This window comes from Pelophylax lessonae (genome assembly GCF_965119305.1).
Source record: "Pelophylax lessonae genome assembly, chromosome: 3".
Classification (NCBI taxonomy): Eukaryota; Metazoa; Chordata; class Amphibia; order Anura; family Ranidae; genus Pelophylax; species Pelophylax lessonae.
The window spans coordinates 246504005-246519637 of NC_138770.1; the positions used below are offsets into that span (position 1 = coordinate 246504005).

The 15633-nt window shown below is 42.0% G+C and overlaps 1 protein-coding gene across 2 annotated transcripts in view; it reads right to left on the reverse strand.

Moving 5' to 3' along the window:
- VEPH1 (ventricular zone expressed PH domain containing 1) overlaps positions 1-15633 on the reverse strand; it is a 761239-nt gene that overhangs the window by 102592 nt on the left and 643014 nt on the right. For both annotated transcript variants that reach the window (XM_082249205.1, XM_082249204.1), the window contains exon 12: positions 11590-11707. In XM_082249205.1, coding sequence (XP_082105331.1) covers positions 11590-11707 — 118 coding nt within the window. The remainder of the gene's footprint in view (positions 1-11589; positions 11708-15633) is intronic.

A 15633-nucleotide genomic window follows, 5' to 3' on the forward strand; every position in this document is an offset into this window, starting at 1 on the left:
GAGTCGAACCTAAGCTCGACTCGAACACAGCCTGTTTGCCCATTTGCCGAATGGCGAACAAATGGGCTTTTTCATGGGAACTTCGAGTTCCTGCATTCATAATGCACTGCGCACTGGCAGTGCATTATGTGATTGGCCAAAGCATGGACTCTGACCTCCATGCTTTGGCCAATCAAACCATCTGTGCCATGATTGGCCAAAGGCAGGTGTCTTTAGCCAATGATGGCTCAGCGGCGGCTGCCGTACACTGTGTGTAGGGCGAGATAGAAGTTAGTTAGTTAGGCAGGGAGAGTGTGTTCAGCCTAAGCAGGCTTGACAGTGGCGTAGCTGGTAGAATACCAGGCTTGCAATTGAGAGGTTGTAGGTTTAAATCCCTTGGGCAGTGGGTGATTTATAAGTGGAATTCCTTCAGGGAGAGTGTAGTGAGTTTAACAGATAGTGTAGTATGGAACACACGCGCCAGATGTGACGTCAGGAGGGACAGTAACGCATTTTGGAGCATGCTCAAAAGCTCCTTCTTCAGACCTCAGATATAAAATATGAAATTGACTTTGAAACAGATCCCTACTCTTTTAAACAGACAGCCAAATAGTGTTGGGATACATATACCACCAAACAAAACAGTTCTATGTGTATGTCAGTAACAGATAGGGATTGGCTTCGTGTTCGAGTCGAACCTAAGCTCGACTCGAACACAGCCTGTTCGCCCATTTGCCGAATGGCGAACAAATGGGCTTTTTCATGGGAACTTCGAGTTCCTGCATCCATAATGCACTGCGCACTGGCAGTGCATTATGTGATTGGCCAAAGCATGGACTCTGACCTCCATGCTTTGGCCAATCAAACCATCTGTGCCATGATTGGCCAAAGGCAGGTGTCTTTAGCCAATGATGGCTCAGCGGCGGCTACCATACACTGTGTGTAGGGCGAGATAGAAGTTAGTTAGTTAGGCAGGGAGAGTGTGTTCAGCCTAAGCAGGCTTGTCGGTGGCGTAGCTGGTAGAATACCAGGCTTGCAATTGAGAGGTTGTAGGTTTAAATCCCTTGGCCAGCGGGTGATTTATAAGTGGAATTCCTTCAGGGAGAGTGTAGTGAGTTTAACAGATAGTGTAGTTAATAATACATTGCTGGCAGTGAGAGAGATTTTTACTCAAGGTGGTTTGGTGAGATCAGTGCAGTGTATACCACAAAGTTTCATATAAATATATATATATATATATAGGCACTTCAGTTTATATCAGTTGATGTCACTACTGCTGAAAAAAACAGCCTGGGGTCCCCCTTCTGTCCATACCAGGCCCCTCAGGTCTGGTATGGATTTTAAGGGAAATCCCGCACCAAAATAAAAAAAAACAGCGTGGGGTTTCCCCTAAAATCCATACCAGACCCTTACCTAAGCTCACAGCCGGGCTGGCAGGATGGGGTGGAGATGAGTGAGCGCCCCCCCTCCTAAACCATATCAGGCCACATGCCCTCAACATGGGGGGTGGGTGCTTTTGGGCTCTTCCCCCCCACCCCAAAGCACCTTGTCCCCATGTTGATGGGGACAGGGGTCTCTTCCCGACAACCATGGGCTGTGGTTGTGGGGGTCTGCAGGGGGGGGCTTATTGGAATCTGGAAGCCCCCTTTAACAAGGGGCCCCCAGATCCAGGCCCCCTCCATGTGAATGGATATCGGGATTAAATTACATTACGTCAGTAATTTATTCACTGCACCTGAGCAGTGCATTATGGGGCACTTGTGACGTCAGATCACTATAAAAGAGCTGTCAAACTAAAACAACTCATTGCGCGGGAGGCATCTTGAGATGCAGGAGCTTTTTTTTTTTATATTTTTCAGTTGCGGGGGGGGGGCATGGGGTAGTGGGGGGGACACTATTTTTTATTTTTATTTTTTAATAAAGGACTTGTCCAAAACTGGCTTTTGTCTTTATTTTTTTTTGTACACTTTTTTGGTGAATGGGTTGGGGTACAATATCCATTCACATGGGGGGGGTGGGATCTGGGGGATTCTTCCAGATTCTGATAAGCCTCCCCCCACAGTTGTCGGGAAGAGACCCCTGTCCCCATCAACATGGGGGCAAGGTGCCTGGTATGGTTCAGGAGGGTATGTGGCCTGGTATGGTTCAGGAGGGGGGGGGGCACTCGCTCGCCCTCACCCCATCCTGGCCAGCTAGGCTGTGTGCTCGGATAAGGGTCTGGTATGGATTTTAGGGAGAACCCCACGCCGTTTTTTTTTACAATTGTGGCCGTTTTTTTCATTTTTTTTATCTCTATTGCCAGGAGCCGACAGTACGTTACAGCTGCGAGCAATTTTACATGACATTTTTTCCTTTAGAAATGTCAGTATTGCTGCAGCAGGCTACATACATTGCACAAATGCACCACTTTACAGGCACATTAAGGCGCCCCGACCCAGGCATGATATTTAAAGGAATTTTTCATTTTTATTGTTCCACTTTATGTATTATTAAAATCACTGCTCCTGTAAAAACTATTGTTTTAAAACATTTTTTTTGCATTGATTTATGCTCCCCATGGCAGCACCCAGGTCCCCATACACTTTTTGTGGGCCAATAACTTGCATTTAAGCCTTTAAAACGAATACTTTTGATTTTTCATGTTCGTGTCCCATAGACTTTAATGGAGTTTGCATGTTCGCTAGAACATTTCCCCTGTTCGAGATGTTCTGGTGCGAACCGAACAGGGGGGTGTTCGGCTCATCACTAGTAACAGAGCAGAACACATCAGAAAGTTTCCCAATCCCAATCAATGGCACTATGTGCCTACAGACCTCAGCCCAGCTGATCAAAGCACCTGTGCAGTATCAGCTGCTGTATTTCTGGACACTTCATGGTCATCCCCACTTGACTTTTTGAATGATGTCCCCATAACAATTCATGCTGATTCTAAATTTTAACTGGTTACCCGGAGGTATTTAGAGCTAATAACGATAACCTCAACACCTCTTTGAAGTCAATGATGAGGCTAAGTTCTCACTGTTTTGAACTCTTTTTTTTTTTAAATGGTCTTCTGTTGTACAATCTATCACATGATTTGATTCAGAGGTAGGTAAGAAGGGCTGGTGCATGTTGCTGCCTTCCCCTCTGAAGAACTTGATTCAAAGGGAGGTGTTCCAGGAATATTCTTCTCTGGACTTTATTCTCAATTGTTTTAGTAATGAAATCATACATTTTGATGCGGAGTATCATGTTACACATGCATGCCTGTTTGCCTTTAAGTAATTTTGTCCCTTCCTCACTCTGTAGCTAGGATGTGCTTTATGTAGTTAGTTCCACTCTTCTTCTTCATGCTTTAGCCTCCATTCATCATGTGACAGATCGCCTGGCACCCCGCCCCCTCCAAACAGTGCCTCCTGCCCTCCAAACCCTTCCAGCAGGCTGAGAGCTAAAACCAGCCTTTCACCCCAAGCATCATACACAGACAAGATGCTGAGGTAAAAACCGAAGGAATGACTCTTTATTAAAACTCAGATGGATACTTTATTACTGATATTAGCATAACAATGCAAACTTCAAACAACAATTCAATTAACAGCTAACAACTAACAGTGATTTTAATTAAACAGTAAGTTAATTAACAACAAGTAACCTAGACAAGCCTAGGTGGCTCAGGTCAGTGCCCATCCAGACAGTTCAGAACCAATTCCTCCAGACAGTTCAGAACCAGTTCCTGAAAAAGAAGACCCAGGGCTGTCTAAACCTAACCAGCTATCACTTGTGTAATCTGTCCACTATGCAAATCATCATAAGGCAAAACTCATACAATGTTCCAGCAGTCTGAAAAAATTTAATTAAGTATCTTCATAGATTTCTTGAGGGAGATTGTTGATAAATACTGTATTTTTGTCCCAAGTGGCTGAGCTTTTCCAACTCATATTTTCTCTGACCAATAACCTGTACAAGATTAATATTACACCTTTCTATCCACTCCAGAAGGGAAGCCTTATTGTCTTTATTCAGAGAATAAATGCAAGCCTCGCTCTCAGCGTTCATCACGTCGTTGTCCATCATTAGAGTATGGTCTGCTCTCTCAATTGAATAAGAGGCTGAACTGAGCTCTTTACCATGCTGACTGCCATGAAAATCCACAGTCTCCTTTATGGGCCATAATCAGTGGATAGAAGGCTAGCCCCTAGTCCCCTCTAAAAGCCCCTGCCCCTGTTGGGTTTTTCACACATCATATGCACTGTATTCTGCTGGAGCTAGACACACTACATCTTGTTTTATGCACGTTTGTTTGGATTAAATCTTTCTACGATCTTTAAGATGTCATTTGGACAGAGATACTGTTTGCCAAACTACTGAAACTATAAGTAAAGCTATCTGAATGCAAATGGATAAGTTATAGAGAACACACTTTCAGTGCTTAGATTGCAGAAGCAGAACACTTATTTTGTCTTGTATAGAGCATAGCACACTGTACACCCTATAGGGAACTGCTATCCTATGGTCATTATACAATATCTGTATACCAAATTTTTGGGATACTCCCTTTAGCATTGTTTAATAAGTGCAGGACAAAAGATATTTTATATTGCTTCACTGGCAAATCTGTGGAACAGGTATCTTTGGAGGGTCCATGGTTACTTTAGCTCCAGTTATGTACCATATATTGCTAGCCATTTTTCTCAAGGGTTCCAAGGGAGTCACACCCTCTCCAATATAGAGGAGATTTCTCCAGTTGGAACCACTGCCTCCTTTCTGGGATTACATACCATCTCACAAAAGTTTGAAACTCATCTCTGTTGTTTTTAGGTCAGACAAAAAGCTAGCTCACTTCAGTATTTTAACTCTCTGGGAACCATTTAAAGTTGTTCTTAGTTCTTGTTCCCACTTACTTAAGTATCTGAGAGTTTTAGTTCATGTTTCTTTTATCAAGATTGTATATAATCTAGACATAACATGTGCTATAGTTCCTTGAGCACAAAATAATTTCTCCATTGGTGTTAAACAACTTACCAGAGCGGTTGCACAAATCCTACTATCGTTCATTACATCATTTACCTGCAACCCATACCATTTAATTCAACGTGTAAAAAAACTGATGATCTTCTTTCCCTGAATGAAAATACTTAATGCCTATTAAAGATATCAAAGGTAAACTATATCTCCAGTGCATCTGCGTATGTACCCCACCCCAAATCCTAAACACATTCACTGTGATTGGACTAATGTCTTTAGATAATTCTTGATATTCCTGTGGAATCCAGATCACTTTATTCAGTGCCTTATTGCTTTGCTTTTTTATGGTCACCCAACTTCTATTTACATTGTTATATGCACAATCTGTCATTTGTGACAGAGTTATCTCCTGATAGTATATTTTAATGTCTGGTGCATATGAACTTCTAGGTTGTTTATTCTGCCATATAAATCAAAGTATCATAGACCTCAAGGTTTTAAAATAACTCTATGTGTATTGGAAGCATCTAAAATGTATACAAAATCTAATGCAGAACTTTAATTTTAATACTGTTTATTCTACCAATCCAAGTTAAAGGTCTATATTTTAAGTTACTTAGTACCTAGTTCTTTCTTGGTGGTATTTAGTAAAGCTATATACAGGCATACCCCGCTTTAAGTACACTCACTTTAAGTACACTCGCGAGTAAGGACACAGCTTGTTCAGCTTGGCATGACACTACTCCTGGTTTTTAACATTGGCGTCTATAGGAAATCTTGGTCAGCTTGACATGGCACTGCTCCCAAACCATAAGTGACAGGGATACCAAACTTGAGGAGCACTGAGAGGGGACCCAGAACTACAACATATCATGTTTGTGGCTGGCCAGCTTGCCTAGGTAATCTACTATGTCATAGTCCTGGATCCCCTTAACATGCTCCCCAAGCTTGGTGTCCTTGTCACATGGTTTGGGAGCAATGCCATATCAAGCTGACCAAGATTTCCTATGGAGCTAGTGTATTTACATGCATTGAGAAGTGAAAAAAGGTATTGCTTTACTTTAAGTACATTTTCGTTTTACATACACGCTCTGGTCCCATTGTGTACTTAAAAGTGGGGTATGCCTGTAGTTTGCTTTATACAACACATTTATTGAAGGTGTTCTGCCATACAAAAGAAAATTCTGGCTGCAACGCATATTGTTCCTTCTGTTCTAATTAAATAATCAAAATTTCAGACTTTCAAAAATCTTTAAGAATAATAAATCTCCATAGAGTTTTAATTCCCGCATTGTATTTGGTAAAGTTAACCTTGGATTGGAAAGATAGAAAAGAATATCGACAACATAAGCTACACCTTTATGCTCTGTGTCTCCAGTCTTTTTCACTGTAAACTTATATTAGACCATATTGAAGCTAACAATAGCTCAAGTAGGAGGATGAATAATATGGGCGATAGGGGACATCCTTGTCTAGTCCCATTTTACAGTTAAAAAGCTTGGGACAGTCTACCGTTAATCCTGACTTTGGCTGTAGCCCGATCATACAGAGCTGCAATAGTTTGCCTCATCTTTGAGCCTCGGCCTGAAGTTTTCAGTCTCGAACATGAATCCCAAATCTATCCTGTCAAATGCTTTCTCAGCATCTATTTACAGGAGTAAGACTATGGATACATTCCTCCTTACCTTGTGGATAAGCAGTAATGTCCTAAGGCAGGTATTCTTACCTTCTCTCCCTGGTATAAAATCCACCTGATCCCTGGGACCCATTTTGGCAGTAAAGACTTTAGCCTGTAGGTATTCATTTTGTATATCATTTTATATCTATAGTTAATAATGATATTGGTCTATAATTCATAGGCAGGGTAGGGTCTTTCTCCTCTTTATGTATAATATTAATAAATGCTAAAAGTGATTCACTTCACGTGGTTTCCTTCTTCCCCTAAATCATTTCTTATAATATGCTAAAGAATAACTACTCAGAACAGGCATCGCCATGGTTGACAATAGAAGTTAAGAGCATGTGCCCAGCATCATATCCAGAGGTTGGGGCATTGCTGCAGAGGTTGAAGGGATTCGAGGTCAGAATATCAGTGCTCAGACCATATGGCGCACACTGCATCAAATTGGTCTGCATGGCTGTCGTCCTAGGAAGGAAGCCTCTTCTAAAGATGATGCACAAGAAAGCTCGCAAACAGTTTGCTGAAGACAAGCAGACTAAGGACATGGATTACTGGAACCATGTCTGATGGTTCTGATGAGACCAAGATAAACTTATTTGGTTCAGATGGTGTCAAGCGTGTGTGGCGGCAACCAGATGAGGAGTACAAAGACAAGTGCATTTTGCCTACAGTCAAGCATGGTGGTGGGAGTGTCGTGGTGTGGGGCTGCATGAGTGCTGCTGGCACTGTGGAGCGACATATCATTGAGGGAACCATGAATTCCAACATGTACTGTGACATACTGAAGCAGAGCATAATCCCCTCCCCTCAGAAACTGGGCTGCAGGGCAGTATTCCAACATGATAACGACCCTCAAACACACCTCCAAGATCACCTCTGTTTTGCTAAAGAAGCTGGGGGTAAAGGTGATGGACTGGCCAAGCATGTCTCCAAACTTAAACCCTATTGAGCATCTGTGGGGCATCCTCAAATGGAGGGTGGAGGAGCACAAGGTCCCTAACATCCACCAGCTCCGTAATGTCATCATGGAGGAGTGGAAAAGGACTCCAGTGGCAACCTGTGAGGCTCTGGTGAACTCTATGCCCAAGAGGGTTAAGGCAGTGCTGGAAAATAATGGTGGCCACACAAAACATTGACACTTTGGGCCCAATTAGGAAGTATCCACTTAGGGGTGTACTCACTTTTGTTGCCAGTGGTTTAGACATTAATGGAGTGTTAGTTTGAGGGGACAGCAAATTTACTCTGTTATACAAGCTGTACACTCACTACTTTACATTGTAGCAAAGTGTCATTTCTTCAGCATTGTCACATGAAAAGATATAATAAAATATTTACAAAAATGTGAGGGGCATACTCACTTTTCCATGATTATTTAATTGCCGTCAATTTTCAGCTGTCAGCAGGGAATCCTAATGATTCATCATTTGTTAAGGACGTGGCACTTGCCTGCTCCTTAACAATCAGTATCCTTAAATACCGCGTGCCGGGACCACTGCTTATTTACTGCATGCAATTTTTTTTTCTTTTGCGGTATTCTTGCTTTTTGCGGTAAATATGCCATAAAGCCATAGTTAATTAACATTTTCAGGATTGCATGCAGTATTTGGGAAAACACCTAAATACCGCATGTGATCGGGTTCTGTGAATGGAGCCCACTATCAATTAAAAAGACATATTAGAACTATAAACCAATAAATTTGCCTGACTATTTAGAATTAAATTAATCACTGGCTGTTTTGTGGGAACCACAACTGATCAATGCTAGAGAGGTGTGCGTCAATCTCTCTGTGAGCAGAATCCACTAAACCCTAAACATAACTTTTATTTCTACACAGCTAAAAATAAGTATGTTGGCAAAATTTTAAAAATCATGAACCTGCAGGTGAATGCGGGGGTAAAAAGGTTAAAAGGTATTCAAAATGAGTTTTTCATGAAGAGAAACATTCCCTATACTCATGTCCAAAAACTGGTCATAATAAGGGATGCCTCCCAAACCAGACCATTTTTCAATTTTACCCACCATTCCCTTTTAATATAAGCACATCAAAAAGTGAGTTTTCCAACCCCAAAACTCAGCATGTTTCACCCATAAACGAGCTTCATAAGTAGTGAAAAAAAGTGTCATTTTAAATAAAAAAAAGTGCTCAAACACAAAACAACACATTTTGGTAAAAATGTATTTCTCCACTGAGTCACAGAGGAATTTTTCCTGGAAGTTAAATGACTCACTTTTGCAAGACCCCAAAGTAGCAGAGAAAATCGAATCAGAACTGGAAGTGTTTTTCCTCTCTTAATGACTCCTCTGAAACCCTGCTGTTTCAATTATGAGAGCTACACAAAGCCTCTATTAGAGATATCTTGACAGTGATAGGAACACAAAAGAAAAAGAGCAAAGATAACCACTTTATCAAAAGAAATAGATGAATTGGAACAAGTGCATAAAACAAAACAACAAAGTGCCCATCTTCAGTACTCACTAATTGGAAAAAGAGAGGAACTTAGGATACTTATGGAGCAAGAAAAAAAGGTGTATATTTTTTGACTTGCTAGCAAAGCAAAGAAACCAATGTGATAATAAGCCAGGGAGACATTTGGGGAGAGTGCTTAGGGGGAGAAAAGTGATGACATAACTCACAAAAGTTAGAACGTAAAGAAGATGGTACAATCCACCACAGATACCGCAAGGTTATTCCTTGAATCCCACAGCAATATCTATCACGTAAAACTGCCGAAACCACAACTCGAAAGTCACTCTCACGTAATTTCTTCAGTGTTGTCATATGAAAAGGTAGAATAACATATTTACAAAAATGTGAGGGGTGTACACACTTTTGTGAGATACTGTAATTCAAAAAAGAAATAGCTCAGTAATAGAGTAGTTTTTTTTTTACTAAATACTGAGGAGATTTACATACTGTGATATATGTGACACAAGAATTGATGTCTGATGTTAAATGGAAAAAACTAAGTTACACAAGAGACCAATTTCCTTCTAAATTTATAAAACAATAAAGAAAGAGTCTTGTCCAGTGAAGAGATTAATGATAAGTTCTTGACACATTTACTGATGTAAAATTACTCAGAGCACAGAGAATGGAAACAATTAGTGGCTGGAACAAATCATAGTGGTCTACATATTTAGAGCGATAGATGGTGAAGCAATGTTTCTCATTTTATAAGATAAAGAATTCATGTTAAGAAGCCAGAATAGATTTGGTAACAAAGGGTACATGGGAGATTCCCACGATGCAGTGTCTCGCGCATAGAGGAGTCCGGTTTTTCCACCAGAAGTGAGTTAAAAAATACAAAAACAAGCAATTCTCAGAAACTCTATAAACTGCTACTGTGGGCCACACACAATTTACCAATGTCATGGATTACAGAAAGGTGAAAAGATAGATGGGTAAACTTTGTTTTCTACTGTTTCAACATCCGGAGTCTCCCAACAACAAGCTTGACCAGGCCCTTATATCGGGTAAAATAAATGTGTTGCGCTAAATCAAAAAGTGCACATAAAAAGCAATCAAGATAATCAATATCAGAATGTGCAACAAAAGTCCATGTGATTAAATGGGTAACGTAAATGATAAGTAAGTCCTTTCGGAGATAACATATACAAAATAAACAAAATCCACATGTATATAAAGGTGCTGTGATCTCCAGATGCAAAGCTTCTCCAACAAAGAGGTGACCAAAACTTCTCAGTGACTGTGAGAAAAACCACCACCAGAAGTGCAAGCCTCTCACCTTAATGTCTGACCCAGGTGCCACCCAGGGTCAGACAAAGCAGTCCCCTAACAGGGGTAATCAATTATCCAGCAACAAGGTGTAAGCAGGAGAATCCGGGATCAGCACAGCTCATCCATCCATATCACAGGGCTTGCAAATTACAACCATCTCTTCTGCAGAGAATAGGGAGTGAGCCATTGTTCTCCGTAACGGGTGAGTGGCAGTACAACTTCCGGGAACACGTACATAAGAATAGGGACATTTCTGGTTGCCTGTGTTGATCGCCCATTCGCGCCAGCCTTAGCAGAGCTGCAGTTGCTAGGCAGCCTGCGGTAGCTCTGCAAAGGCTGGGGAGGGGGCGTACCTGCGAAGGGCAATCGACACAGGCAACCGGAAACGTCCCTATTCTTGTGTACGTGTTCCCGGAAGTTGTACTGCCGCTCACCCGTTACGGAGAACAATGGCTCACTCCCTATTCTCTGCAGAAGGGATGGTTGTAATTTGCAAGCCCTGTGATATGGATGGATGAGCTGTGCTGATCCCGGATTCTCCTGCTTACATTTTTTGTTGGAGAAGGTTTGTAGCTAAAGATCACAGCACCTTTATTTACACATGGATTTTGTATATTTTGTATATGTTATCTGGGAAAGGACTTACTTATCATTTACGTTACCCATTTAATCACATGGACTTTTGTTGCACATTCTGATATTGATTATCTTGATTGCTTTTTATGTGCACTTTTTGATTTAGCGCAACACATTTATTTTACCTAATTATTTGTTTGTGTAGTGGGATCACAATGAGTGTTTGCAGATGATCACATTTTCTAAGATTTTTTACTGCGCTGATAGTTTTTCACATTTAGGCCCTTATATCGCCTCTACCTATCACTTTTACTTGTTGCTTGAGAACTGCTTTCTTTTGCCTGTTCTTCACCCCTTCTTGTACCTGTGTCACAATCATCTTTTAAAGATGTCTCATTACACTGATATAAAGCTACAAATCCATCATATAATGCAAATTTCATACGCTACAAAATTGTTTTCCTTCTATCCAGATGTGGATTTCATTTTCTGAAAACATAGATGTTGTCTCTTCCCTTTGTGACCACCAACTGTTTATGGCTCGTTTGACTTTTTCCTTGTTTTTTATTCATAAATAGACATCAGCCGCCTTGCATTTCTCTCTATATTATTGTTAATCTCGTACCTTTTCCCTCAACTTGCTTTAACAGCAGGAAAAGTATTTATTACCTGTAGCTTTCTCTGGATTGTTGCACATAAAGCATAGCCATGACCCAGTTTCCTCGCTATATCCAAAAAGATCAAAAAAACGCACTTCTTCAAGATGCTTAAGCACAAGATCCAGGTCCTAGAACAACATATGCAAAAAAATAAATTACTATATAATTATATTACTTTGGCACATAAACATCAAATATTCCCCAGAAATTCAAAATATTTTTCTTCTAGTTAAAGCCTTACAAGTCAGAAACCGGACATCTCACACAGTGCTAATTGGTGGCTAAACTGAAGACGTTTTAGACTAGCTAATAGGTTTAACCACTTCAGCCCCGGAAGGTTTTACCCCCTTCCTGACCAGGCCCTATTTTGCAATTCGGCACTGCGTTACTTTAATGGACAATTGCGCGGTCGTGTGAAACTGTACCCAAACGAAATTTACGTCCTTTTCCCCGCACAAATAGAGCTTTGGTATTTGATGGTATTTGATCACCTGTGTGATTTTTATTTTTTGCGCTATAAACAAAAAAAGAGCGACAATCATGAAAAAAAGAACAATATTTTTCACATTCTGCTATAGGACATTCCCAAAAAAAAAAAAAATCTAAATTTTTTAACATTTTAGGCCAATTTGTTTTCTGCTACATATTTTTGGTAAAAAAAATCGCAATAAGCATATTTTGATTGGTTTGCGCAAAACTTATTGCGCTTACTAACTACGGGAAAGATTTATGTCATTTTTTTACTAGTAATGACGGCGATCTGCGATTTTTAGCAGGACTGCGACATTGCAGCGGACAGATCGGAACCCTAACTGACATTTTTGACACTTTTGGGGGTACCAGTGATATTCCTACAGTAATCAATGCTAAAAATATGCACTGTTTGGCCCCTTTCACACTTGTGCGACTTGTCATGCGATTTGGGACTGCAAAATCGCATGACAAGTCATTCTCCATTATTTCCAATGAGTCCCATTCATAGCTGTGCGACTTGAAGTCACACCGACTTCAAAGTAGTCCCTGCACTACTTTTGGCATTATTTTGATGCGTTTTGAGGAAAAGACATTATAAGGCCACTGATCCTCGATTCAAAATCGCGTCAAAATCGCTGCAACAAAGTCGCGTCAAAATCGCGGCAAAATCATGCGTCTTTAAATTTGCACAAGTGTGAAAGGGGCCTTACTGTAATAATACCATTGGCAGGGAAGGGGTTAACCGTATGGGCGATCAAAGGGTTTAATGTATGCCTATATGCTTACTAACTGCGTGTGTGTGTGTGTGTGGGGGGGTTCTGTGACAGGCACAGACAGATCGCGGTTTCAGCTTAGCTGAAACTGTTGATCGGTCCCTGCCTCTCTCACAGAAGATCAGCCTGCTTTGTTTACATAAGCAGGTGGGTCTTCTCTCCATTTCCCGGACCATCGTGGGAGGAAGGCGATCGCCGCCTCTCCTCCCACGGCCCGCCTCCCACCGCCGGAGTCACATGCACTCCAGTCATGTAGTACTACGTACTTCTGCTCTGCCGAAGTAATATTACTGTGGACGGTGGGCAAGTGGTTTAAAAGAAAGGAGACAAAAGGAACGTTTCTACTGCCTTAATGAAAACAATCCAGATCTTTGTTAAATGGTATTTAGTCTGCTTCTCTGTACTCATAGTTGCAGTCCTCAACTTCCATCAGAGTCTGAAGCCTTAGAACAGCTGTCACTAAATGGCGGCCCGCGGTCCATTGGCGGCCAGCACGATGCTTCCGCCCGGACCACTTGCGGCTCCCGGGTCACTCGCAGCGGGTGTCCTGTCGGGCCGCGAGCCGCGAGTAGGGGCGTGACGTCACGCGCGCGCCCTGCCCCCTGCTCCTAACTGATGGACATCGCAGTGTCCTGTCGGGCCGTGAGTAGGGGGCGTGACGTCACTCGCGCGCCCCGCCCCCTGCTCCTGGCTGCGGCTCCCTCTCAGCCAGACAGCGAGCTAGGGCGTGACACTATGTGCACGCCCCGCCCCCCTGTTTGTGGCTTTTGGCTCAGCTCCTGGCTCTTGGCTCTAAGTATGTGGAGCACATTTTTAGCAGACAATAGCTCAATTTAAAAAAAAAAACTCTCAAGCTTTACCAAGAGTGCCCCATAAAAGAAACAAAATGTGCCCATCAGAGTGCTCCCTTGACATAAAATGTGCCCATCAGCGTGCCCCTTATTTTATGTTAAGGGACACGATGATGGGCATATTTTATGTTAGGGGGCACTCTGATGGGCATATTTTATGTTAAGGGGTACGCTAATGGGCATATTTTATGTTGAGCACAACGCTGATTTCCACGTTTTGTTTTGCCCATCAGCGTGCCCCCTAACATAAAATGTGCCCATCAGCGTGCCCCCTAACATAAAATGTGCCCATCAGCGTGCCCCCTAACATAAAATGTGCCCATCAGCATGCCCCCTAACATAAAATATGCCCATCAGCTTGCCCCTTATTTTATGTTATTGGTCACGTTGATGGGAATATTTTATGTTAAGGGGAACTCTAAAGGGCATATTTTATGTTAAGGGGCCTGCTGATGTGCATATTTATGCTGTGGTACACACTGATGAGCATATTTTATGTTAAGGGGCACTCTGATGGACATATTTATGCTATGGGGCACACTGATGGGCATTTTTTATTTTAAGGGGCACTCTAATGGGCTGATTTACACGTTTTGTTTTGCCCATCAGCGATCCCACCATCATAAAATGTGCCCATCAGGGTGCCCCCTAACATAAAATGTGCCCTTTAGCTTGACCCTTAACATAAAATATGCACATCAGCGTGCCCCTTATTTTATGTTAAGGGTCACGCTGATGGGCAAATGTTATGCTAAGGGGCATGCTGATGGGCATATGTTATGCTAAGGGTCACGCTGATGGGCAAATGTTATGCTAAGGGGCACGCTGATGGGCATATTATGTTAAGGGTCACGCTGATGGGCACATTTTGTTCTGCCCATCAGAGTGCCCCTAACATAAAATGTGCACAGACTTGAGATTCGGACCTCGGCCCAATGAAAATTTTAGCGACCGGACCTCCATGAATTTTAATTCATTACCCCTGCCTTAGAACATGCATCATAATTATTATAGAGTGCTGTTTCGGATCCTAATGTACGCTTGATGCGCAAATAACTCTGTTGCGCTAAATGGTGTACTTTTGGACATTAATATACGCCAATCGCAATTAATCCAGTTGTGCTAAAAAGCACAGTTTTTAGCTCTTTTTACCTTTTAAGGTAATGGAGCGCGCTCAGCAGCTCAGCACTATCTAGTAATACAAAGACACAGGCTGTTATCACACTGGATGCTCCGTAGAATGTCCTGTCTAAAGCATTGGGCTCTGTTTATGGGACAACATAGGGATAACAGCAGGAAGTGATGGCTGTACAACATCCGCCAATCAGTTCCAAATATACACTCACATAGAATCAGCCAATGACACACCTGTATACATTCAAATATACAATAGAAAGGGGGGGTACACGATCGTGAATGAGCAGAACAGCGTGCACGGCTTCCTGCCATTGGTGCTTGGAAATCTGCCCACCGCAGTTAATAATGAAACCCACGTGTAGCGGAATTCATGCCTAACACTACACAATGAAACCAGCGTGTAGAACCGTGATTGCTGCTCTGATCAAACTTCTGCATGCACTCCCCTCACTGCTACTAGTGTGAATCCCACTTCAGGAAGGCTCAGAGAACAATGCCTAATAGGATTGTTCTACTATAGGATACTACTGTTCCCATAGGCGTGAGGCTATTTGCAGGTAAACAGCCATGTTGTTTCCACTATGTTGATCAGGCACAGTAGAAAGACATGAGTGTGTATCCCTTCATAAAGGCAAATAGATATCAAAATAATATTGACTTCACACAGAAAACATATCCCAGCTGAGCTCACAAATCTGCACGTTATACAGGGGCCCCCCGCTGCTGGTCATATACTTACTGCTTGATCCTTGAACTCTGCACCGCAATACACATAGATATCTCCACCGGCGATTGTTCGCCGGTGGAGATATCTATGGA